The 27,465-nt window shown below is 39.3% G+C and overlaps 2 protein-coding genes across 2 annotated transcripts; one reads left to right on the plus strand and one right to left on the minus strand.

Moving 5' to 3' along the window:
* The first annotated feature begins 5,783 nt into the window (after positions 1-5,783).
* Positions 5,784-10,841, plus strand: LOC121423530. Its single transcript, XM_041618883.1, has 4 exons — positions 5,784-5,893; positions 6,158-6,872; positions 8,510-10,136; positions 10,837-10,841. Exons 1-4 carry the CDS (start codon positions 5,784-5,786, stop codon positions 10,839-10,841), a joined length of 2,457 nt encoding a protein of 818 aa, XP_041474817.1.
* An 8,832-nt stretch (positions 10,842-19,673) lies between these two features.
* Positions 19,674-23,263, minus strand: LOC121424339. Its single transcript, XM_041619990.1, has 3 exons — positions 23,129-23,263; positions 21,007-21,921; positions 19,674-19,939 (listed from the first exon to the last, which is right to left on the minus strand). Exons 1-3 carry the CDS (start codon positions 23,187-23,189, stop codon positions 19,794-19,796), a joined length of 1,122 nt encoding a protein of 373 aa, XP_041475924.1. The 5' UTR covers positions 23,190-23,263; the 3' UTR covers positions 19,674-19,793.
* Between the last annotated feature and the right edge of the window lie 4,202 nt (positions 23,264-27,465).

The raw sequence follows: 27,465 nt of genomic DNA on the forward strand, positions 1-27,465 counted from the left end.
AATATAATGGCAGCCTGGACGGAAATAAGCACATGCTCATCTCGTAATAGGTCCATGCTCATATCAGTCGAAAAAAGAATATTACTATATGGTGTGTGTGTGAGGGTGTGTGTGCGTGGGAGGGGGGGGGGAGGTTTCCAGCCAACCCAATTTAGAATGACGGTTTTAAAGGTATACTCCATTCTGAAACTACTTACACATGTTATATATCTACTGTAAATAAATAGATTAAAACTTACCGAGCAAAATGCCGAAAATGTCGCATACATTCGTAATTCCGAAGCTTCGTAATTCCGAAGGTTCGGTTATTCCGAAGGTTCGTATTTCCGAAGGTTCGTAATTCCGAAGGTTCGTAATTCCGAAGGTTCGTCAATCCGAAAACGAAATAAGGTTCGTAATTCCGAAGGTTCGTCAATCCGAAAACGAAATAAGGTTCGTTAATCCGAAAACGAAATAAGGTTCGTTAATCCGAAAACGAAATAAGGTTCGTAATTCCGAAGGTTCGTTAATCCGAAAACGAAATTAGGTTCGTTAATCCGAAAATTGAATAAGGTTCGTATTTCCGAAAATGAAAATTATTCAGTTTGGTAACAAAAACGGTGTTGTCATTACAAGATTACACGATATTCTGCAATGATAGTAATAACGATCGATGATACATGCGTGTGTTGTGGCCAAAAGCATGTATTTCATTAAGAATAGGCGCCCTGATCAAGCATAGGCTAATTTCGATTTTATCTGAGCAATTGCTGCCTAAGCAAATGGTTTAAAGATGCAGGGATCAAGTGTGTTGGTCGCGTGCGAGTAACCATAGATAATAGAATTTGTATTGGAGGGGATGTCATTTTTGATAACAGCTTCTGCTGGTAATAAAAATAAAAATAATACTAATAATGATCCTTGTGAGATGTTGAAAGCGCGAATCGCAAGCTCAAACTAGTAGACATTTCATGTAACAAGACGTGAACTTAAACATTCTGAGCATTTTTTGTAATCGTGAGAAAAATGTGTATCTTTCTAAAAAATTAACTCGAGGGCGAGCTGTAATTTGTTTATATACTGACCTGGGGCCCGTTGCATAAAACTTTTTACCTGAGAAAACTCAGGTTGTTTTTACCGGAGTTTTTGCTCTGTGCTAAAGGCATAATGGCGGAAATCAGACTAACCTTAGTTTTCAGTTTTTACCAGAGTTTTCTCAGGTAAAATGTTTTATGCAACAGGCTTCTAAGTAATCTTTTAAGGACTGCATTTAGTGACTCATGAATAGAGTATATATCTCACGAACTAAATAATGAGAGCGCGAACCGCAAGCTTAAAATTTGTGATATTCCACCTGAAAACTGGACATTTTTATACTTTTTTGTAACCAGGAATAGAATGAGTTCCTCAATACACAATATTTGATACGAGCGAGGAACGTGAGCCAAAATTTTCCGATTTTCCAACCTGAAAACTGGACATTCTAAGCATTCTTGTAAAAAAATAATAATAGCTGGGAGAACAGTTTTCAGAACTGAAGTGGCTTCCCAGGGTAAATAATATCTATATCATAATTATCATTATTATCATTCTAGGCCTACATGAAATTTCCAAAAGTTTGAGCACGTGATTCGCTCGCAACATCTCACAAGGATGCCCTTTTAACAGTAATTGACCAAAAAGGCGAATTATACATCTTCAGATTTGATTTCTTTCCCCCAAACCACTTGCTCGCTACGCTCGCAAAAATGACACAGAGATATATAATTTATCAATCAGTTATCACTTAAAATATTTTGCTCAATGCAATTACTACAATACACACAACCTCTTTACACAGACGATAATCTCACGGTGAAAATATACGTTTGCCCCAAATTGCCCCTATTGGCCCCTATTGGCCCCTTTTTTGGGCTTTGCTCTCCCCCCCCAGGAAAATATGTTCCGCCGCCACTGGTTGAAACACGCATCGTCTTCATGGCTAACTGCAAAAATTTCTTAAAATGTCCCCTTTAGATCAGGTCAGAGCTTATATATTCAAAATGTCTGTTTGCGCTTCTTGCTCGCAGTTATTATCTAAATTTAGTTACATAGGCATCTCGTTTTGAAGATCACAAACATATTGCCCATCATATTAAAAAAAAATATATAGCTCGCGCTCGCATTACTTAAAAAGGGTTTATCATGTTATTACATATTTACTTTATTTCATAAGTATAAAGCTAATTATTGACTGTGAGGACTACCCTTTCAAAGAAACAAACAAAAATCAACTTTAAGCTGCCGATCGAGGAAAATATGGCTGGAAAAAAATTGCCCCCCCCCTATTTGACGATAGTTGGATCCGCCGGGAGGGAGGCAGGGGGCACTTCCCCCCAAAATGAAATAAAAAAAACAGAGAAATTAATATTTTCAAAAATGGGAAAGTTCCTTTTTCAAAAATAAATATGTTTAACTTATGCCGTTTTTCGTGTTTTTCGAAATAAAATACTCTTTTTAAAGTATACAAGTTAAGTTTTCAGGCTGGAATATTGCAAATTTTCACTAAATGTTTTCTTTATCAGGTTCCTTTTCTGGTCAGTATGTTTAAGCTCGCGTTTTGCGCTTGTGTTAATTTTTTAGTTAGATGCACATCTATTTAATGACAGCAGAAATCTGCTCGGATTTTTAAAAACTTATTTTCATTTTTTATTGAAATACCCTAAAGATTTAGCTTGTGATTAACGCTCGCAACACCTCACAATAATGCCATTTTAAGAATAATTGACCCAAAAAAGTTTTACAACTTCACCTTTGAATTTGTTTTACCAAGCCGCTCGCTCATTATTCTCTCTCCCGAAAAATAAAGCCTAAATATACGTTTTGCCTTAATAAGAAATCACTTCAAAAAAAGGTTTTTCTCTACTTAATCACTATCAAACACACAATGACTTCAAGCAGATGATAATCTTAAGGTGAAAATGTCAATTTTGACGTATGAGTTTCATTTTTTTGGCTTAACCCCCAAAACGAAAATGCGTTCGGCCGCCCTTGCCTTCCCATCCTCATAACAATTGAACGGCAACAGTGTCCCCCGCCCCCTCCTCCTTGCCCCTGCCTCTGCTTTCCCGGTTTTCATTTTTCGGATTAACGAACCTTATTTTGTTTTCGGATTAACGAACCTTATTTCGTTTTCGGATTAACGAACCTTATTTTGTTTTCGGATTAACGAACCTTATTTCGTTTTCGGATTAACGAACCTTCGGATTAACGAACCTTATTTTGTTTTCGGATTAACGAACCTTATTTCGTTTTCGGATTAACGAACCTTCGGAAAAACGAACCTTATTTCGTTTTCGGATTAACGAACCTTCGGAACAACGAACCTTATTTCGTTTTCGGATTAACGAACCTTCGGAACAACGAACCTTATTTCGTTTTCGGATTAACGAACCTTCTGAACAACGAACCTTATTACGTTTTCGGATTATCGAACCTTCGGAATAACGAACCGTCGGAATTACGCCACAAATGTTCGGATTAACGAACCCTTTTTCGTTTTCGGATTAACGAACATCGAGGTATAGGCAATTTACGTGTTTCGGAATTACGAACCTTCGGAATAAAGAACCTTCGCAATTACGAAGCTTCGGAATTACGAACTGTAACCGAAAATGTCACCAGAATCTGATAAAAAAGTTATTGAACTTAAAAGTTTTGCTTTGTTTCACAACACATTTCCATCCCGGTCGTTATGCAAAATGAGAGGACCGGTGACTTCATCCACTCACTATTTCATTTATAATTCATTATATTAGATAGCCAAGACAGTTAGCCAAGCGCGATTGGTCAATTGCGCGTCACGTGATATGATCGAAATCCATGTATTTTCCCAGCCGGTCCACCTTCGATGAATATATTGACTAACCGGTCCATGAATATATTTTTAGGTGTATGGCGCCCTCTTGTGGATTAGATGTAACCATGCATTATCTGCCTGCATTGGACCTGGACTGGGCTCGAACTTAGATTTAGATCTAGGGCTAGGCCTAAACAAAGTTGATTTAAATAGAAAAGGGTCATTCACTGCGTTAGGCTAACGTTACTTAGATATATATAGATCAAGTTCTAATGTTAGATCTATACCAGTTCAATCAATCACTTTGAATATCATAAACATGCTGCACGCATCGTTAGGCCTAACTTTATCTTCATCATTAGAGGCTATCTAATATAACAGATATTGACTGATGGGATGTGTAAAACAAACATTGTTTGGACCACCTAAAGGATTAATATTTTCCCTCGTGATCATATTTTCCCTCAGCGCTGCGCGCTTCGGGAAAATATAACCCCTCGGGAAAATACAAATCCGGCGGTCCAAAGAATGTTTATATTACACACCCCATTAGTCAATATCTGTATAATATCAAATATGAAATATGTTAATTTCTTCCTCATTGTCATGTGCTACAAAGTTCTATTCCTTGAACATGTAACTTCATTGCCATGGTATTAACATTTTCTGGTTCAGTGAAATTGGTCATTGTTGTCAAATTTGTGAAAAATATTTGAAGCATTAAAATGCCGTAACTTCTTTATTTTACATCTGACTCATTTTTAATATTTTCAGCGTTATGCTTGCTTGATGTTTATTTATTGATTCAAATCAACATTTTTCTGGGATGGACTTGACCTTAAAAAAAAACATTGGACGATCGAGCGTTCCTCCTTCCGTATACAATTTAGGGCATACATACGCAAGATTGTACAATAGTATGAATCAAAATAATAGCTACATGTATATCATAATACGATTATACAATCCGGGGGGGGTATTCGACAAAAAAAGTATACAGTAGGAATGTGCCGCGGGCGAGACAAAAAAAAACGGGGGCCTTGGAGCGTGCTTATAAAAAGGAGGGTCCTCGGAACGAGCTTCGGAACTACAAATGTTTGTGAATACGGGGGTCCTTGGAACGGGTCGCCTGCGTGTGAGTGCGTATGTATCCCTATGGAACATGCATGCAGCTAGCCCGGTGGCACGGATGCGCTAGCGCAGAGGCGATGGTCGGACAGCGCTCTGCGGCCGCTTTTCACCAAAATTACGGCTCATTGTTGCAGATCAATGCGACCGGAATGGCGTAACGGAAAATATGCGAATAGGTTTTCTTTTTTTTCGATAAGTGATTAGGTTAATGATTATTGCATTTTCAGATGTTGTTTGAAGGTTTGCATGGTGGCATGTACAATTGCTGATGTGGTTTACGGTACACCATGTGGAGTGTTATAGAAGCAGTGGATAGAAGAAGAGAGGAAGTGGATAGGCGAGAAAGTGGAGATTTGAGAATAGAGTATTCTTTCTTGAGAGTAGTCCTGAAAAGGACTGTAAACCAGAAGGAATGTTGAGTGAGAACAGCTTGAGTAGTAGAGCTGATGAGGAGATGCTGGCTTGCGTCGGCGAGTAGAGATGATGAGTAGTAGAGAGACTCGACGTTTCGGACAGGTTGACTGTCCGTCTTCAGGAGTGAGTGATCGCTCGGCGTGCGGCGGTACTTATGGCGTGCGTGCGGACGTGGGGGAAAGCTCTAGGCCGGCGGTCACGGCGGGTTGACGTCGTAGGTGGCGCTCTGTGTGTGGGTGGCGGTTTTGGCGGGAAACGAGTGGGCGTCGTATGCGGACGTGGTGAGTAGACGGCGGCGTGAGTTACGGCGGCGTGTGTGTGTGTCGGCGGTGTGTACATCAATGGTGGCGTTCTGTGCGTGTTGGTCGGCGGACTCGTCGGGTGAGCTTCGGCGGGAGTGAGTGGGTGGCCTGGTGTACGGATGAGGTGTTGGGTCGTCGGCGGAGGTTGTAGCGAGGTGTCGGTGGCGGTGGTGTGTGTGTCGGCGGAGTCCCTGGTTGAGTTGGTGATGCAATCAGACTGCTGTGTTGGGTAGGAGGGCTTGGTGGAGTGACGGTGGACGGCTGGTTGTTTGTGGATTGGTTAGAAGTTTGATGGTGACGTAGGATTGGGTGCCAGATGCTGTTGATGTGGAGGCCAGGGTCTTGAGGCACAGTGTTGTGTTGATGTATCTCAATGGCTTCCCTGACCCTTCTGGTATTCCAGTGCCGGATGTTGGTGATTAGGTGGCTCCTTTCCCATTCTATGCGGTGATTCTCTTGTTGTGCGTGCTTGACGATGGCGGATCGGTCCCAGTCGCTGCGTCGGTGGTGGGTCTTGTGTTCCACCACCGACGCAGCGCGGCAGCGACTCCGACATCATACCGCCAGGACTCCAACTCAAATCTTCCGTCGACACCCCGAAAGCCAAACGCATCCTGCACCAAGCCAGCTTAGACCTCACTCGCGAACGCATCGCACGCACCCGACACCAACTCCACGATCTAAACTCAAGCATCACTTCTACTCAAACTCAACTTAGCCGACGACTCAAACCAGACGATCTAGATAAAGTTCAGGCATTCAACGACTACACATCTCGCAAAACCTTCCAGTCCACCAAGCTCAAGCAAATCAACAAGTTCGACCGACTCTACTCCCGCAAGCCTACGCAAGCCAACCAACAACCTTCGACCGAAGCAACCAAGGATACCGTAATCAACCTTAGCCGACACCAACTTACCCAAGCCGAACACAAAGTACTCTCCCTCGGACTCAACTTCGCCGTAGCTCCTAAGAAGATCCCTTTCTCCGACATCGTACAGCAAGTCGAACCCAAGCTCCGCTTTCTCTCCAAAGAGGCCGCCAACGCAATTAGACTCAAGGTAACCAATGCCCTCTCCGACGCCAAGCCACCTAAACAGAACCTATCCAAAGACGAACGCTCTGCTATCCAGGACCTCCGACGTAACCAAGCCATTCACATCCTTCAGGCTGACAAGGGCAACGCCACCGTTATCATGGACCAAGACGCATACGATGACAAGATCGAAGAGATTCTCCAAGACAAGGACACCTACCCAGGACCAAAATCCAGTTGAAACCAATTAGAGCAAAACCAATTGAAACCAGTTGGCCAACTGGTTTCAATAGGGAAATTGGAACAACTGGTTCCAATTGAAAACCAGTTGCCAACTGGTTCCAATTGAAAACCAGTTGCCAACTGGTTCCAGTTAAAACCAATTGGGCAACTGGAACCAGTTGGCTATTGGTTTCAATTGGTTTTCAATTGGCTTTCAATTGGTTCAAGTTGTTCCAATTTCCCTATTAAAACCAGTTGAATCCAATTGGAGGCAACTGGTTTCAATTGGTTCCAGTTGAAACCAGTTGGAGGCAACTGGTTTTCAACTGGAACCAGTTGAAACCAATTGGTTTCCAACTGGATCCAATTGGAACTTCCAGTTGGAATGAACTTAATTAGTTACAAATTAATTAGCATTTGCACTAACGATTGCTCATGCCAACACAGAAGCAGTGTTATTTGTCTATTAATACCAATGTAAAGGGCATTGATAAAATACAGACTTTCATATGCATATATTCATCTTGGAGTTCTTCAAATATATGTATTTTTATTTAATGTAATTTGGTAACAGTTAGTGGTGTACTAATTATCTTTGAATCTGTTTTAATTATAATCTATAACATTTATGAACATGGTTTTCACTGCTAAGTATTGGAAACACTTATCTGAAAAAAGTGTGGAACTTCAAATCGAAAAAAAATAAATAGATACATTGTAAATTATGATTAATCTCATAAAACATTAATCTGTGCACACTGGCAGAAAATATGCAAATTAACTGGTTTCAATTGGATCCAGTTGGGTAACTGGAAAATTTCCAATTGGAAACCAATTGGAAATAATTTCCAGTTACCCAACTGGATCCAGTTAGGATTTCCAGTTACCCAACTGATTCCAGTTTTATTTCCAGTTACCCAACTGGTTCCAATTAGAATTCAGTTACCCATCTTCCATCTCCAGTTACCCAATTGGTTCCATTTAGGATTTCCAGTTACCCAACTGGTTCCAGTTAGAAATCATTTCCAGTTGGAAGTCATTTCCAGTTACCCAACTGGTTCCAGTTAGGATTTCCAGTTGCCAACTGGTTCCAGTTAGGATTTCCAGTTACCCAACTGGTTCCAGTTAGAAATCATTTCCAGTTGGAAGTCATTTCCAGTTACCCAACTGGTTCCAGTTAGGATTTCCAGTTGCCAACTGGTTCCAGTTAGGATTTCCAGTTACCCAACTGGTTCCAGTTAGAAATCATTTCCAGTTGGAAGTCATTTCCAGTTACCCAACTGGTTTCAGTTAGGATTTCCAGTTGTCAACTGGTTCCAGTTAGGATTTCCAGTTGCCAACTGGTTCCAGTTAGGATTTCCAGTTACCCATAACTGGTTCCAGTTAGAAATCATTTCCAGTTGGAAGTCATTTCCAGTTACCCAACTGGTTCCAGTTAGGATTTCCAGTTGCCCAACTGGTTTCAACTGGAAATTGTTAAATTCCAGTTAAAACCAATTGAAACCAGTTGAAACCAATTGAAACCAATTGAAACCAGTTGGAAATCCAACTGGTTTCAATTGGATTTTGGTCCTGGGTACTCCAAAGTACGTTTCTCTCAACAGAGACCCAACTCAGGCCAACGAAAGGAAAATCAACCAACAACTGCTGACCCTACACCGATCCGATGCACTACCCAAGGCACTCTACTTCCAACTCAGATCGTCTTCAGCCAAGTCACCTATCTTATTCGGACAACCCAAGATACACAAGCCTAACACTCCTCTCCGCCCTATCATCTCCACTCGTGGGTCACCCTGCTACAACACAGCACGCCATCTGGCCAACATCCTCCAACCACTCGTAGGCCAGACCCAGCTATATGTCACCAACTCCAAGCACTTCATAGACGTCATCTCCAAAACCAAGATCCGGCCCTCCGACACACTCGTCAGCTTTGATGTCGTCTCCCTCTTCACCAGCGTACCTGTAGATCAAGCATGTGACATCATCAAGCAACGCCTGATCACCGACTCAGACCTAGCATCCAGAACCAATCTCACACCAGACCAGATCCACGACCTCCTCCTCACCTGTCTCAACTCCAACTCCTTCAAATGGCGCAACAACTACTACAAACAACTACAAGGAGCAGCCATGGGGTCACCTCTCTCACCAATCATCGCTAACATCTTCATGGAACACTTTGAGCACCAAGCACTCAAGACTGCGGACAAACCTCCTTCACTCTGGCTCCGCTACGTCGACGACACCTTTGTCATCTGGCCGCACAGCACACCCGACCTTCACCAGTTTCTCAACCACCTCAACAACCAGCACCCCAGCATCAAGTTCACCATGGAGACCCAACGCGACAACTCAATTCCATTTCTAGACGTTCTCATCACTAAGACACCGTCTGGATTCCCATCTCACCAGGTGTACCGGAAACCTACCCACACAGACCGCTACCTCAACTTCCGCTCACACCACCACCCGTCCATCCACCAATCAGTCGCCAACACTCTCATCAGACGAGCCCACCAACTCAGCGACAAGGCACACTTACATCAAGAACTCAAGCACGTGACCAATGCACTCACCACCATCAACCACTACCCCAGAAGAAGGATCAAGACTCAACCACCCAACCATCAACCCAGCACCGACAGCACCGAAAACCCATCCGAAACCAAGCCCGTCGCCACCATAGTACTACCCTACATCGGCAAGACTTCACACCGACTACAACGCATCCTTCACTCTGCCAACATCCTCGTCAGACACCAATCCTCTCGAAAACTACACTCCATCCTTCACTCTCATAAGGACAAGCACCCATCCAACAAACAACCAGGCGTCTACAAGATCCCCTGCGACTGCGGTAAAGTCTACATTGGGGAAACCGGCCGAGACTTCGACACCAGACTCAAGGAACACAAGACCCACCACCGACGCAGCGACTGGGACCGATCCGCCATCGTCAAGCACGCACAACAAGAGAATCACCGCATAGAATGGGAAAGGAGCCACCTAATCACCAACATCCGGCACTGGAATACCAGAAGGGTCAGGGAAGCCATTGAGATACATCAACACAACACTGTGCCTCAAGACCCTGGCCTCCACATCAACAGCATCTGGCACCCAATCCTACGTCACCATCAAACTTCTAACCAATCCACAAACAACCAGCCGTCCACCGTCACTCCACCAAGCCCTCCTACCCAGCCGAGCGAACACTCACTCCTGAAGACGGACAGTCAACCTGTCCGAAACGTCGAGTCTCTCTACTACTCATCATCTCTACTCGCCGACGCAAGCCAGCATCTCCTCATCAGCTCTACTACTCAAGCTGTTCTCACTCAACATTCCTTCTGGTTTACAGTCCTTTTCAGGACTATTCTCAAGAAAGAATACTCTATTCTCAAATCTCCACTTTCTCGCCTATCCACTTCCTCTCTTCTTCTATCCACTGCTTCTATAACACTCCACATGGTGTACCGTAAACCACATCAGCTATTGCATTTTCCTTTATGAAACAATAAAAAAAATAATAATAATTAAGCGGTGATCTGTCAGAGACAGACCACCTAATAACGTTTTACTTTCCCAGGGTAGTCACTTCAATTAGGAAACTGCTCTACCAGCGGGTCCTCCATAACATAGTATGTTATTATTATTACCGTGTTTACATGTGATGGGCATTTGGTTCAGAACCGCGAGCCGATGCAGAATCGGCTTTTTGGGGTTTATCTTGCACCGCGTTTACACGCTGCATGGGCTCGAGGTTCAGAATCGGCTTTTGGGGCAAAAACTTGAAATGATCCGCGCACCAAAAATATACGTCATAATAAAGACAACGCTGGATACGTGCGCTTACAAGTACTTCATAATGGTTAATTAAATGTAATACGTGCCAATTGTCGATGCAGAATAGTAAAAAAGCCGATTCTGTATCGGCTCGCGATTCTGAACCTCCACGCTGAACCAGGCGCGTACGCAAGGGGGGTTTGGAGGGTTCAAACCCCCCCCCCTTTTTTTGTTTGCTTGTCTCCCCAGAGGTCGGATTGGTCAAGGAGTTATCGGGCTAGTGCCTGATAACTCCTTGGTCTGGTTACGGACAGTTCCCCTACCCAATAATGTATATGACAGCAATAATGAACAGAATCTTATGTTTCCGACGAAAAACACAGAAAAAATTTCCGCTCGCTTCGCTCGCTCCATTTTATTATATCTTTTATTTCCGCATGTCGCCGACATGATCACGGTATCGCCATTAACAAGGCCATACATGATTATCATGATGTATACTTATGAATACAAGTGAACCAAGACAAAGACATACGTTTTCTTACAAAATATGTTTTACCAATATGAAAACCAAAATGACGGAAAACGCTAAATGTCGGTTAGCTCGCTCCGCTCGCTCGTAATAATTTATGAAATTCCATAAGTATCTAGTCTCCTGTTCAAGGCCGTATTATGAGTGTTACGAATAGAAGGACATGTAGCATCGACTAATACTTGATTTACTAACAAACTATTGACAAGAAATGTATGTTTTGACGGGAAAACGCGAAAATTTCGGCTCGCTCGCTCGTAATCATTTATGAAATTTCTTAAGTTTCTAGTCTCTTGATCAAGGCCATATCATGAGACTTACTAGCAGAAGGACATGTATCATCAACTAATATGTAATCATTACCAACAAGCTATTGAGAAGAATTGTATGTTTTGACGGAAAAACGCAAACATTTCGGCTCGCTCGCTCCGCTCGCTCGTAATTATTCATGACATTTCTCAAGTTTCTAGTGTTCTGATCAAGGCCATATCATGAGTGCTACGATCCGAAGGACATGTAGCATCGACTATGATACCAACAAACTATTGACAAAAAGGTTATGTTTTCAACGCAAAAACGAGAACATTTCTGCTCGCTCGCGGGTCATGACCGCACTGTTACATACCCCATCCCCACTTAAATGTTATTGTCTTATTTGCAGCGCTGAAAAAAAAAGAAAAAAAATCATCACCCCCCCCCCGCTCATCACTTTTTAGAGACTGGGCGGGAGATTTAAAAAAAAAAATCAGCTCGAACCCCCCCCCCCCTTTCAAAAATCCTGCGTACGCGCCTGCGCTGAACCCTCTACTTTGGTGGTGCAAAATTGCCGATTCTGAACCGAGCGCCGATGCTATTTAATCGCATTTACACGCTATGAATGACCCGATTCAAAAGCCGATTAAGTGTAAACATGACTCGGCTCGAGTGTTGAATCCTCAAGCAGGGTCGAACGCTGCGAAGAGGGCATGCTGTGATCGCGTTTATACGTACATATAAAAAGGCGAGTTCAACACGGCTCGCGGATCTCGAACGGAAGAAGAATTATGACGTCGCAAATAAAAAGGCGGGAAATTCACCGCCGGAATCGAATCTTGTCCGTGCGAACAACAACAATGCCAAAAGTGAAAGCGCGCGCAGTGACCTAGGTCAAGAGGGTTCGACACGGCTTTCTGTTTACACACGAAAAAATTGCCGAGTCTGACTCGGCTCGCGGGTTGAAACCTACGATTTTGGCGGATCAAAAAAGCCGTGTTCGACACGGCTCGCGGATCACAGTGATCGCGTTTACACAGCATAAAATTGCCGTGTTCGACACGGCTCGCGTGTCGAACCCCCGAGCCGTGTCCCTGTGTAAACACGGTATAAGTCATACTTAAAATCTTTGAGAAACACCCCCAGGTCCGGAAAAAAGACTTTGCACTTTTGTGCTATATGAACGTATTACTACAGGATTTTAGTTTAGTACGGATTCGCCAAGAATTCCTTCAAATTTATTACATTTGTGGGTAAAGTCATTATTACATTTGTGGGCGATCAAAAATTATTACATTTGTGGGTAAAGCATATCTCTATGGGGTAAAGTTCATTATTACATTTGTGGGTGAAATTATAACATTAGTGGGTAAAGTGTTATTACATTTGTGGGCGTTATAACATTTGTGGGTAAAGTGTTATTACATTTGTGGACGTTATTACATTTGTGGGCGTTATTACATTTGTGGGCGATTATTACATTTGTGGGTGTAACAACCCCCCCCCCCTTTTTTGGGGGGGGGCTTTAAAATTTACATCAGCACCCCTAGTTAAACAACAATTGTTCCCAGGCCAGGGCCCTGTGTGCATGGAGAGTCGAAAGAAGCATAAATTTAATCTATTACATGTTTTTTTTCTGTTTTTATTGGTTTTCATAAAATAACAGTAACAAACAATATAGGCTGACAATAAGTTCAAGGCTATTTAAACACATTAACAAGCTAAATTATCTAAAGTTAACTTAATAATCAGCCACAAACATCCATCCTCACAGCATACCACTCACACATACACAGACCCACACACACACACACACGCACGTCTTCCCAATGTTAAAAGCTTGTATAAAGTTTAACTTTCTTCATACTTTCCTATGCCAAAGAGAACCCTCATTACTGCATAACAAGTACAAACTACATCAAATAATTAAAATTATTGAAACAGGATAAATTTCCTTAAAACTGTATGGTCCATTTCTTAAAATGAGCACTCAGCTTATTCTTTTTTTGAGCTATCTTATATTCTACATTTTGTTTTGATTTAACCATTGAGATAAAAGCTTCAAACCTCAGTTCTTTCTCCTGAAATTTGCAAGAGTAAATGTAAAATTTCAAATACAAAAATAGAACATTAATACAAGAGTCATGTTTACTTCCCGTATGTACACCAAACAAATAATTGAATTTTGAGAATACTAATTCACGGGAAATGTCAGAATTAGTATATATTTTATCCATCAAATTTTCCCAGAGAGGGACTACTTTATTACAGTTGCAAAATAAATGATCCAATGTTTCAGGTTCTTCTGAGCAAAAATAACAATCGGGGGAATCTCGTTTCCTTATCCTAAACAAAAAGGCATTAACTCCAATAGCATTGTGAAAAATCTTAAAATAAAAACTTCTCAGTTGAGTTTCTATTGTACATCTAAATTATCCCTGTGTATTATGGACCAGTCTATCTCTTTAGGCTGGCGCCCAAAAAGCTCTTCCCACTTACTCTCCCTCTTAGTATTGGAAGTACAATACTTTTTTTGTAACATATGATATGCATGTTTAGGTTTTTTCTTTTGAATCAATAAATTATTAACAATCTTCCTAAAAATAAAAAAATGAAATAATAAGACCTGTGCTTTAACCTCACATTCCTATTCCACCAAATAAATTCCGCATACATTCGTAATTCCGAAGCTTCGTAATTCCGAAGGTTCGGTTATTCCGAAGGTTCGTATTTCCGAAGGTTCGTAATTCCGAAGGTTCGTAATTCCGAAGGTTCGTCAATCCGAAAACGAAATAAGGTTCGTAATTCCGAAGGTTCGTCAATCCGAAAACGAAATAAGGTTCGTAATTCCGAAGGTTCGATAATCCGAAAACGAAATAAGGTTCGTAATTCCGAAGGTTCGTTAATCCGAAAACAAAATGAGGTTCGTAATTCCGAAGGTTCGTCAATCCGAAAACGAAATAAGGTTCGTTAATCCGAAAACGAAATAAGGTTCGTTAATCCGAAAACGAAATAAGGTTCGTTAATCCGAAAACGAAATAAGGTTCGTAATTCCGAAGGTTCGTTAATCCGAAAACGAAATAAGGTTCGTTAATCCGAAAATTAAATAAGGTTCGTATTTCCGAAAATGAAAAATTATTCATTTTGGTAACAAAAACGGTGTTGTCATTACAAGATTACACGATATTATGCAATGACGATTGATGATACATGCATGTGTTGTGGCCAAAAGCATGTATTTCATTAAGAATAGGCGCCCTGATGAAGCATAGGCTAATTTCGATTTTATCTGAGCAATTGCTGCCTAGGCAAATGGTTTAAAGATGCAGGGGATCAAGTGTGTTGGTCGCGTGCGAGTAACCTCTAGATATTAGGATTTGTATTGGAGGGGATGTCATTTTTAATAACAGCTTCTGCTGGTAATAAAAATAAAAATAATACTATAAACAATGATCCTTGTGAGATGTTGAAAGCGTGAATCGCAAGCTCAAACTAGTAGACGTTTCATGTAACAAGACGTGAACTTAAACATTCTGAGCAGTTTTTTTAATCGTGAGAAAGATGTGTATCTTTCTAAAGAATTAACTCGAGGGCGAGCTGTAATTTGTTTTTATACTGACCTTTTAAGGACTGCATTTAGTGACTCATGAACAGAATATATATCTCACGAACTAAATAATGAGAGTGCGAACCGCAAGCTTAAAATTTGTGATATTCCACCTGAAAACTGGACATTTTATATTTTTTTTGTAACCAGGAATAGAATGAGTTCTTCAGTAAACAATACTTGATGCGAGCGAGAAACGTGAGCCAAAATTTTCCGATTTCCAACCTGAAAACTGGACATTCTAAGCATTCTTGTAAAAAAAATAATAGCTGGTAGAACAGTTTTCAGAACTGAAATGCCTTCCCTGGGTAAATAATATTTATATCATTATTATCATTCTAGGCCTACATGAAATTTCCAAAAGTTTGAGCACGTGATTCGCTTTTTTTCGTGTTTTTTCGAAATAAAATACTCTTTTTAAAGTATACAAGTTAAGTTTTCAGGCTGGAATATTGCAAATTTTCAGCTTGCGCTTCGCACTCTCATTCGATTGGTGAAATATGCATCCTAAAGAAGTCACTAAATGATTTCTTTAACAGGTTCCTTTTCTGGTCAGTATGTTTAAGCTGCGTTTTGCGCTCGTTTTAATTTTTTAGTTAGATGCACATCTTTTTAATGACAGCAGAAATCTGCTCGGATTTTTAAAAACTTATTTTCATTTTTTATTGAAATACCCTAAAGTTTTAGCTTGTGATTCACGCTCGCAACACCTCGCAATTATGCCATTTTAATAATAATTGACCTCAAAAATAGTTTTACAACTTCACCTTTGAATTTGTTTTACCAAGCCGCTCGCTCATTACACTCTCTCCCCATAAATAAAGCCTAAATATACGTTTTGCCATAATAAGAAATCACTTCAAAAAAGGGTTTTCTCTACTTAATCACTATCAAACACACAATGACTTCAAGCAGGTGATAATCTTAATGGGAAAATATCACCAAAGTGTCCATTTTGACGTAAGAGTTTCATTTTTTGGCTTTACCCCCCAAACGAAAATTCGTTCGGCCGCCCTTGCCTTCCCATCCTCATAACAATTGTTATTGTCCCCCGCCCCCTCCCCTTGCCTCTGCTTTCCCGGTTTTCATTTTTCGGATTAACGAACCTTATTTTGTTTTCGGATTAACGAACCTTATTTCGTTTTCGGATTAACGAACCTTCGGAAAAATGAACCTTATTTCGTTTTCGGATTAACGAACCTTATTTCGTTTTCGGATTAACGAACCTTCGGAAAAACGAACCTTCTTTCGTTTTCGGATTAACGAACCTTCGGAACAACGAACCTTATTTCGTTTTCGGATTAACGAACCTTCGGAACAACGAACCTTATTTCGTTTTCGGATTATCGAACCTTCGGAACAACGAACCTTATTTCGTTTTCGGATTATCGAACCTTCGGAACAACGAACCTTATTTCGTTTTCGGATTATCGAACCTTCGGAATAACGAACCGTCGGAATAACGCCACAAATGTTCGGATTAACGAACCCTTTTTCGTTTTCGGATTAACGAACATCGAGGTATAGGCAATTTACGTGTTTCGGAATTACGAACCTTCGGAATAAAGAACCTTCGGAATTACGAAGCTTCGGAATTACGAAGTGTAACCATAAATTCTTGTAAATGATATTGGTTGTAACCAAATTCATTAAGCATATTTTGCATATACAAATACCAAACTTTGATAGATTCTATCAGTTGGCAATTTTTTAACTTAGACAAAACGATGTCTGGGGCATCTGCCCTAAAAAGGGCTAAATTGTCTTCATAAAAATCAGATAAAATATTAAGTTCTATTACTTTCCAAGCACTCTTATAATTGTCATCCAAAAATCTAGTAACCCAATACATTTTCTGAGCTTGTGTAAATACCAGAGGATTTATCATTCTCAACGCCCCTTCCTCATAGTCATTGCACAGAAAATGCCTCTTGACTCTGTCGTTTCCATTGCTCCAAATGAACTTAAACAACATGCTATTAAGTCTTTTAAAAAAAAGTGTTCGGCAGATTGATACACAGAATACTAAACAGATACAACAACTGGGGAAGAAACAAAGACTTAACCACTGCAAAATCTATTACATGTTTGTGCGCATTGGTTAATGAGTTAACATCTTTAAAATTACATAATCATGGCGTATTAGGGATATAAAAATAATTGCAGAAATGACTTTCTACTGTAAAACGAAAATGTAGTATTCTCATAGATATTAACACACAAATGTTCATTGTGACTTTGAAAAAAACGATGTCAAATGGCTCAACTTGCCCCATATGTGGGGTAAGTTGTGCCTCCTTGCGGGGGTAATTTAAGCCACAAAAACTATGTACAAAATGTATGCGGGACGAACCAGTATGCCAATTTTTTATTTAAAGTCTTTTCACTTGCTAATTCTCTTTGAATACTAACATCCTCTAAAAGCAAAAGAACTGTCACGTGGTTTTGCTCCTTTCTGCCTGCACATCAATGGCTTTTTAAAGATTGTTCGGTTTTTTTATTATTACTTACCCCAGTCCTAACTTCATGCAATATTTTTACATCCACACCTTTCTTATGCATCCATCATGTAAAAGACTATGACAAGAATGAGGATCCATACCTGGACTAACAATATTGTTCTTATTTCTTTATTATATTTACAGACGTGTGTGGGTAAAAAGCACTTATCTATTTCACACCCTTTTTTTTTACTTTTTTTGGCTGAAATTTCTATTTTCCCCTCTAAATAAGTACTTTTTGTTTCAAAGAGGAAAACAATGTGGTGGGGTTAGGGGTTATGTAATGGGTCAACAATACATAACACCACCATAATGTCTGACTCATTCATTATTGGGCTGGGGCTGATGGCTCAACTTGCCCCTATATGCCCAACTTACCCCGCCTTCCCAAACACAATAAATTATGGATAAAATATCAGTCTACTGTCAATTTAAAAATACCTATTTTTGTACGACCGCTTGAAGGGCATAGGCGGCGGAGCAGAGGATTACCTTTTGTGTTTGGGGGGACGCAACAATAGCCGTCCCCCCCCCCCCAAACACAAAAGATAATCCTCTGCTCCGCCGCCAATGTTGAAGGGTAGGAGGTTTGAAATATTCTAGAGTTCATTTGGCAAGGAGTTCCATTTCATGATTGCATATATTTAAATGATTGCTTGAAACATTCAATATTTGGCCTAGATAATGCAGCATTCAATTAATCATTACAAAGTTTATAAGGTGCAAGGCCATAATATACATTGGTAAGCTAAATTGCATGAGAAATAACCCATCTTTGTATCAAAGGATTGCCATTTCAGTTTCTTCATAAAATCTGTACAACTTATAAAAAATCATATTCCTTCATTACAATACGTGCCACTCGCCTTTGCGGTCTTTTGATTAGTTCCCTGGGTTTTTTTTCAATGAACAATTCCCCCAAACAGAGCAATCATAATCTATACATGGCTGAATAGTTGTTTCATAAAGTATACTTAAATGAGTGATATTGATCTACAAAGATGTTTGACATGAACACTCCATATAAGATTATCATCAACTTCAACGCCTAAATATTTCACAGATCACTTGTTTTAGTTGCTCACCAATCACCATTAACCTTTATGTCCAGTTTTTCTTTATTTTTTTTTTTTAATAACGAGTTAAAATAAGCATAATAACTGTTTTAGCAGTATTAATCTTTAAACAATAATATTATCATTATACCACTTATCAATTTCATGTAAACAAACTTGTAAATCGCGTTAAATGTTACTTAATTTAGAATCGGAAATGTGCACAATAGCGTCATCAGCAAATTTAAAAACAGCAGTCGAAATGCATTGTACAATATCATTGACAGCTATTAAGAATGAATCAGGGCCTAATACTACCCCTGATGTGGATAACGACGCGTCGCGACGGTAGAAGTAATAGGCTTTGATTGTTTTCCATGACATCTTAAAATGACTGTATGTGGCTATTCAACTAGTTGCGACCGATCAAATATGTTGGCCTTAGAATGAAAATCTGATTTGGTGATAGATTGTGACATGATATCTAAAGAAAAAATATCACTTCCCCCTTTTTCTTTCCTTTTTTCTTCTTCTTATCCTTCTTATTCACGCCGATGCAGCGTGTTCTAATTCTCTAACCGTGTTTATATGTGATCGGCTTTTGCATCGAACCAAAAGCCGATCACATGTATACACGGTATAGGGCTCACAGGCCTAATTCATTTCCCGTAGACTCGTGTGTTAAAGTGGCACTTAAAAAGGGTTGAATGTTTACTACCAGTGGATATAGGATAAATGTCAATATCTGCACAGAAAAGGGTACCTCCACCGGCTCATTTAAAAAATAAATCAGCATTTATGAAGAATACACCTGATGGACCAAATACATCACTTGATAGAGTAAAATGACCCTAATTCTTCCTCCAGTAAAAATATAGTTCCATAGTGGTGATATATCTTTCCAATTTGGAAAAATTAAGTTCAGTAGGTACCCTCCCTAGAATCAGTGTTAGATTGTCAGTCATGTTCATTCATTTTTGTCAATCAGCAATATCAAGTTTAAAAAATGAGCAATGGGTTGGCTCGAATGAATATCTATGGCCTGCCAGTTGTGATTAGGCCCTTGCAACCGGTAGTACGGCGCGGTGCGCCGGTAGCACTATCGCAGTTCGGATGTTTACTCCCAGTGACGTCATCCCGCGATCTCCGTGGAGGAGCGCCGTTTTAATCTTGCGTCAACGAAGGAGTAACTAGAAAACACTCCGCAACTTATCACAGAAACCACCCCCATCGCTATGAAGATGGTTTTAAAAGAGCCGAAGTGCTCATAGAACAGACCTGACAAGAAAAGGTGAAACACAAACTCACTGGCAATTAGGAAAATCTTGAAGTTACAAACAAATGTTGTGTTTAACGTCTGCTAATAACAGTTCAATGATTATACATTGTTGCTAAGTCATGTGTATGAATATAATTTCAGAGTACAGTTGATAGTTGTAAAGGGTGTCAGAACAGAAAAACTGACAGAATTGGTCATTATTTTATGCAAATATGAATACTAGAATCGCTAAATGTTTTTTCCCCGTTTACAGAGCTCAAAGCTACTTGTTGACCACTCATAGACCCGCCTCCCTTCTTTTATTGGCGTATTTTAGCATCCAATTCACAGAAGCTTTCGTCAACGTTCAGAATCTATTGAAAATGCCCGTCAAATCACAATGGACAGATTAGAGGTAATTTTCGAAAGTTGGTGGGCCGGGATCAGACAAAAATTGGCCGATTTCCGGCAAAGACTGCTTTGCTACGAAGGTTCTCTGCGTTGAGGAAAGCCTATGCTATTGCTAAAATGCCCTATTGATATCTGAAAGGGTTTCCGTTAAAACTACTGCCACTATTCATCAATGTTTTACGAGTCCTAAGGTAGTTTCCAATCTATTTCCAGTAACTAAACCTTCAGTAATCTTTGATTTGCTTCATGATACGTCAGTAAATTTCAAAACAACTTAAAAGTATCTTGTACAGGTACGTTTTCTTTTCTTCAAAGATTAAGAACCATTGAGGTCTTGGTCGGTCGCAAAGGCCACCTTGGGCTAAAGTCTAGAACATCTCAATAAGTCTGTCGAGTAATCTTCTTTCGGTGATTTCCCAATGCTCCTATCGGTGTTTCGATGATCAGTTCGCGATCATTAGATCTCGCATAGGTCTCTAAGAAATTTGAGGTAAATATCTACAGGTATTTTGATATCTCTCAGTGATCTTTCGTGATTTTGTTTTATTTCAAAGTCATCCTATAGGGACACTATTTTCCTAGTCATCGATGCTAAAACATAACTTGCCAAAAAAAAATTCTCCAGCATTCTTTAAAGTATTCCCACTTTTTGGAATGGATGCTTAGGCCTACTTACCTGCAAGTGTTCCAGATAGAAGAAGTACGACTCCACTCGTCATAAAAGTGATCGCAGAGGCAATGGGAAAGTTATCTTTCTTTAATCTCAAAGCTAAAGTAGCGTAGTAGGAAGAAGTGAGACCATAAAACCCGAACCCTGCGAAGAAGGAACATATCAGGAGATGAACCAAGGATGAGCTAACAGGATGGGCGAACATTGCAATTGATGATACTGCTGCGTTGACTGAAAATGCGTGAGGTGCTAGGTTAGGATGTTTGTACAGAATTCCTATGAGAACCAGGCGGCCAATGAATCCGCCCAAAGAACCAACTATTGGGAGATACACTGCTTCATTCTCATCGAGACGAACTGACACTCCATACGATGGGGAGAATATTACCCAAGTGAAGAAACTTATTTCGTTAAGGATATGACAGGGGATCAAGAGAAAGATGAAGACGCGTTCCTCTCTCAGGAAATCCACAGGTAAAATCCATGATAAAAAATCAACTATCAAGTTTCTTGTCGAATTTGATTTCCGAGGTTCCACATCTTTTAGGATCCCACATTCATCCCTGGAATTCTCGTAAGTACTAAGACTTTCACGAAGGTTGTTCTCTCGAAGATAGGTTTCATCTTCTTGACCTTGCAGTAGAGTAGATCCCTCGATATCCTTCTTTTCTTTGACTATAGGTGACCGAGGCGCTCTAAAAGTGGCTCCAATCGCTGCGTGGTAGAAAAAGATACCACTTAAACAGAGTAGGGCTCCCCTCATGCCATATGCGTCCAGACACTGCGCAGATATATAAGGTAAAATGACACCTCCAATCTGGCCTCCCATTTGAGAGAAGGTTATGGCCATCCCATACTTTTCCCCAAAGTGTTCACGCAGCATGACAGTTGAACTCTGACGTAACGGTGACGAAAAAAGACCTGAAAGTAAAACAATCAGGAATGTGATGGGAAGTCATAATTTGATTACTTATATAAATATCCATTCTTGTTATGAATCTGATATATTATGATCCCCAAACAAATTATATCAATAACGACTGTCAACTTCCCTATCTTGACCGAAAGGGTAGAATAGCTTCATCACTCACAGGGCACATACATGAGCTTAAAGTGCAGATGTTTTGCCATAATATTTCCTGAATAAGTTATCTAATTTGTAAAAAAAAAAACAATATTGTACTTTACGATGATATTTGATGAAAATCTTTCCCTGTGCACATTGTGTAGGCTGCAAGTTATCAAAATATGTATGCCACTCTCTCCATAAACATTACAATGCAATATGCAATTATCCGATATTCATTCATCAAGGAAAAAAGTCAAATATGCCTACTCAAGAAGTATTAAGAAATGGTGGGCTGATTTTACGATTAAAGCGAGGGATAATTTTGCATTCGATCCTAAACAGAACTTCGGCTCTTCCAAGTGGATGGCTGAAAATTGTCCTTAGCCAACTCAACTGGCGTAGAAGGACAGTTATACGACTATGTACATTGTCATCAAATATTTGTTTAGGCCTAACAATTATGACACGCCACCAAAGAACTGCTGAAGATTCATAAATGGTGTCAAGGATTCAATTCTTTGTAAAGTTCATTAGTTCAGATTGAACGTTGATCGGCATACATTTCCTAAAGCTACCGTAAAGGGACTGCAATGACTCTAAAGTTCACCAACCAAGAGATCTCAGCACATTCCGATTGATTGATCTATTGATTGATTGATTGATTGGTTGATTGATTGATTGATTGATTGATTGATTGATTGATTGATTGATTGATTGATTGATTGATGGATGGATGGATGGATGGATGGATGGATGGATGGAAGGATGGAAGGAAGGAAGGATGGGTGGATGGAAGGATGGATGGATTGATTGATTGATTGATTGGTTGGTTGATTGATTGATTATTGATTGATTATTTATTGATTGATTGATTATTGATTGATTATTGATTGATCTATTGATTGATTGATTGATTGATTGATTGATTGATTGATTGATTGATTGATTGATTGATTGACAGTGTTCTGCAAAGATTACCAGTGCCTTGGGGGATTTGTGAGTCAATCCCTCTTATGAAGAAGGTAACTTATCAGCGTCCAACCTGGACTAGGAAAGTACCTGTAAAGAAGAATGAGATTCCGAGAGTCATTGCTGATTGACTGAAGAAGGCACCCATCATAGAAACTCCGGACAAGAACCCGCCGATTGATGAAACACAACGATGACCAAACTTCGTCGCCAAATAATTACTCAGGGGACCTATAAAAATAAGGAGACACCACTGAATCGTTGGTAAATACAAGAGGATATATATTTTTGGACGACTAAAGTGTCATTGGAAACAGTTATTCATCATTAGCATGGACAGCTCAACCATGTAGGAGAAACAAAGGTGGACACCTTTCCCGATTGCCCAGGCCTTCCCTTGAATCACAACTGGGTCCAAGTTTATATTAAAAAAAAAATCTTACTACTGTTGTAAATTTGCCATTATTACAATTACCATGGTAACAGCTAGGCTCTGCAGAAAATCACAATAAGAATTTCCTCGGTAGTTGCCATAATGGTCTTTATAAAAATGGTCCCTGTGTTACTTTACATGTCCAGCAGAATAACTTACAGGCAATGTAGAGGACGCCATACTGCATTGGAACTAGAAATCCCACCGTCGTGTAATCAACCTGGAGCTGGAAGACCATGGCAGGAACGAGGACAGACAAAGCTTTTGTCATACCCGGGAAGATCAGATGAACAACAAACTTTCCTAAAGCAATCACGTACCGCCATTTGTCTGCTGTTTTGGAACCTTCCGCCATTTTGAACGACAAATATCTGCGAATCAATAGAAATTAGAGCCCATCTTTAGTTTTTTGTAAATCCCCCAAATTGCGTACCAGTATTTTAATCATCCATCACTCTAATATATACATGTAACTGTCTGTGCCCCAACGAAATTGATAGAAAATAAAAAGAAATGTGTTTTATTGCATAAATGTACCGACTTTGCATCAAATGTTATTTCAAACGGGTTCCATATTCAAATTCTACCTGCTGGAAAAGCCAAATCTGAATACTATGGGGTGAAAACATTTACAATGACCACTACAGTGCGTATAAAAAAAACGGGGCAGATTTGAAAAGTCTATAAAATTTTTGTTTTCAAATTATGATCTCTATATTTTGGTGTCAATACGTGCTCTGGAGTCCTATCCTTCAAATGCCATTAAAAGAATTTTGTTTCGTTCATGCTTGAGCGAACACGGAATTTTTTTTGTCTGGGGTAAAAAAAAGGAGGCTTGCGCCAAAATGGCATAAAATGATAAATATGGTGGTCGGACTTCTTGCTAATCAGCAGACTTCCTCTTAACCTGTTCATTATCTTTGCCATAATTTTCGAATTATGCGGTCAAAATTCATTTCCAAATCTACTTATTTGCTTAAATAGTTCTGTTGTTGTTCCTTTTTAATCTGTTCTCTTTTAGCTTTGAATATTCCTTCTTTAGGCAAGAACAATTTTTCAAACCAAAGTATGGGAGAGCGTGTCTTTTTTAAAATCCTTTCATTATGTGCTACAAAGGTTATAGTGCCTTTGAACAGTGGCATACTGAGGGTGGGGGCTCGGGGTGCCCCCCCCCTAATAAAAAAAATATTACCAAGGAAAAAGGGAAATAACAGAAAACATAAAAGGTGAAGTATGTATCATTTCCTGAATATTATGTCAAATAACAAGATTGGATATTTTAATAAAAAAGTGGCAATTTTTGCTTGCTCGCTTCGCAACTTTTACCCGATCTGCCATATCTTGTTCCTTCAAAATTGACTCAATACACCATTGCCATTGAAGACATGAATCCTTTCCTGTTTGTCCTGTCAAGCACATAATTAAACTTGGTGAAGGGTTCAATAACCTCTTGAAAATAGGATTTATGTCTTTTATAGGTACCATAGCATAATTTTTTCACCAAATAATTATTAAAGGTACCATAACATATTTTGTTTCACATAATAAAAGGATTTGAATAATTACAAATTTTCCCAATTAACAATGCAAATCTTCTTACTTGGGTTGACAAAAAGTCTCTTCTTTTCTTACTTATGAAGGAAAATTCAAGGGTAAAAGAAGTTTAAAGAAAAACAATATAATTCAGGTAAATAAATAAATTTGTAAATGAAATTTGACAGCATAATTCGAAAATAATGGCAAAGATAATGAAAAGATTAAGAGGAAGTCTGCTGATTAGCCAAAAGTATAATCATCAAATTTTTCATTTCTGCCATTTTGGCGCAAGCCTCTTTTTGAACCCCCGACAAAAACGTCCCGTGTTCGCTCAAGCATGAACAAAATGTATTTTTTTAATGGCATTTCAAAGATAAGATCTTAGAGCATCTATTAACATCAAAATATAGATATAATAATTTGAAACGAATTTTTTTATAGACTTTTCAAAACTGTCCCGTTTTTTTTTTATACGCACTGTATAATGGAATTATGTATAACTCGAATACAATTCACTATACTGACTATTTACCAAAGCTCTAGGCAGGCTTTGCGATTTTGATTTATGATTGTATAATAACCACTCACGGCTGATCCTACTTGAACATAGGTCTGGAAACTATATGGAAGCTTACATGTGCCACCTAGATGTTCAAATAATCATCTCGTCATGTCTACATCTCTTCGGGACAAGGATAAGATGCCGAGATCACGGATCTCGTCATGTCTTCATCCCGTTGCAGAGATGATCAGATGACAATATCTAGGATCTCGTTATGTCTACATCTCTTAGACATGATAGAAGGGATAATCAGATGGCCAGATCTTGGATTGAAAATATGAACCATTCGTATTTTTGCATTATTTTCTTGAATTTGTCACGGTTGTTCCTTTTTTACGCTCCTTTAAATCTAAATTATCATTTCTTTTGTATGTTCTCCTCTTATTTTATCTCATAAACATGGATCAATAAAATTAACAAAATTAAATTGACATTAAAAAGGGTAGTAAAATAAATAGGGTTCATCCACGCTTGCTTGCGGGAGGAACATATTATTTTACAATCTTTTTCATCCTGATATTTTTTCCTTTCTCCGACAACCTATTTCTAAATATCTCTGAAAAGAAAACAATCAACGTAAGTAATTTCCGATAGAAAAAAAAGATGAATGTCATGTGTACATAGAACATGATAATTATCAACTTGTACTCCCTCCTTTACTTGTGATTTATCATAAAAAATATGTTAGATGTTAAATTATTGAGGATGATAACACACTGCAAAAACTCCGGTGTTAATTTAACACCAGCCCGGAATATATATATATCCACACCACGGTAGTATTGAAACAACACTAGTTTGGAATCAAGCCGATGCTGTTTCAATACTAATTGGTGTTGTATAAACAGGGATATACACCTATCTGGTGTTAGACCAAAACGAAACTGGTATTGTCTAACACTTCTCTGGTGTGGACACATATAGATTCCGGTCTGGTGTTAAATCAACACCAGATTTTTTGCAGTGCATGGGCCACCCCCCCCCCCCGCATGAAATATAGAGGGGTTCTACCCCCCCCCCCCCCCTTCCATAGTGATCGACACCCATGGGAGGGTCTGTGCCTGGTAGTAGAGGGCCTTTCAGTAATTTATTTTCTACGAGATAAAGAGCAAATAGTATACAGTTGAATTTCAAATTTCACTGATTTATCAATCAATTTTTCCATAATACAAATGAGAAAACATAAATATAAAATCAATACGACTCAATCATAATAAAGTGCCAACACTTGCAAACTTGTAATGACAAACAATATATAACAAACATCGTAGATAAATCAAACCTTTTTAAAAAAGCGAGGCTTGTATGACGCTGATTTTTCTTTTTCTTTTTTTTTGCTTGCTTGCTTGTCATTTTTTTTTACCTGTGTCCATCACAAAATTCCAGGTGGACCCCCTCTAATTTTTCTTTGCTTTCGCCGCCAATGATAAACACCTATCTGGTGTTAGACCAAAACGAAACTGGTATTTTTTAACACTTATCTGGTGTGGACATTATATAGAGGTGTATAGGTACTTGACTTCCGCGCAGTTTTCGCAGTGCATGCATGAAAAAAATAACCATGATAACTGAACAAAGCTATAAGGGGACTGGTGCTCTACAAAAAAAGATACAACAGAAAATTAATGGGAAAAACAGTCGAGTAAATCATTTCAATAAGATGAACAAGAATGTACAATGATATGAACAGTTATCATAATTATACAAGAATATATAAAGAATGCTATGAATATTAAAGAAAATTACCCTGGTGGTTAATGTTTTAAAAAGTTGTTCGTAAGATACGAATGACTTTACGCACGACTGGTGATCCTTTATTGTGCTATATGTGATATCCCTGTGTAGTTGAGAGATGACCTGGGGCCTGTTGCAGAAAAAGTTGCGTTTAAACGCAAG

The sequence above is a fragment of the Lytechinus variegatus genome, chromosome 11 (assembly GCF_018143015.1).
Source record: "Lytechinus variegatus isolate NC3 chromosome 11, Lvar_3.0, whole genome shotgun sequence".
In the NCBI taxonomy this organism is placed as follows: Eukaryota; Metazoa; Echinodermata; class Echinoidea; order Temnopleuroida; family Toxopneustidae; genus Lytechinus; species Lytechinus variegatus.

What these genes read in the sequence shown, in the direction of transcription:
- LOC121424339 (XM_041619990.1), bottom strand. Translation starts at nt 23,189, where the DNA reads ATGATGGGTGCCTTCTTCAGTCAATCAGCAATGACTCTCGGAATCTCA. An exon ending in AATCTCATTCTTCTTTACAG is followed by an intron (nt 21,922 to 23,128) that starts GTACTTTCCTAG and finishes TTTTACTTTCAG; the next exon opens with GTCTTTTTTCGTCACCGTTA. An exon ending in TCTATCTGGAACACTTGCAG is followed by an intron (nt 19,940 to 21,006) that starts GTAAGTAGGCCT and finishes TTTTCTTGTCAG; the next exon opens with GTCTGTTCTATGAGCACTTC.
- LOC121423530 (XM_041618883.1), top strand. Translation starts at nt 5,784, where the DNA reads ATGAGGTGTTGGGTCGTCGGCGGAGGTTGTAGCGAGGTGTCGGTGGCG. An exon ending in CAATCAGACTGCTGTGTTGG is followed by an intron (nt 5,894 to 6,157) that starts GTAGGAGGGCTT and finishes GATCGGTCCCAG; the next exon opens with TCGCTGCGTCGGTGGTGGGT. An exon ending in CCGTTATCATGGACCAAGAC is followed by an intron (nt 6,873 to 8,509) that starts GCATACGATGAC and finishes GGTACTCCAAAG; the next exon opens with TACGTTTCTCTCAACAGAGA.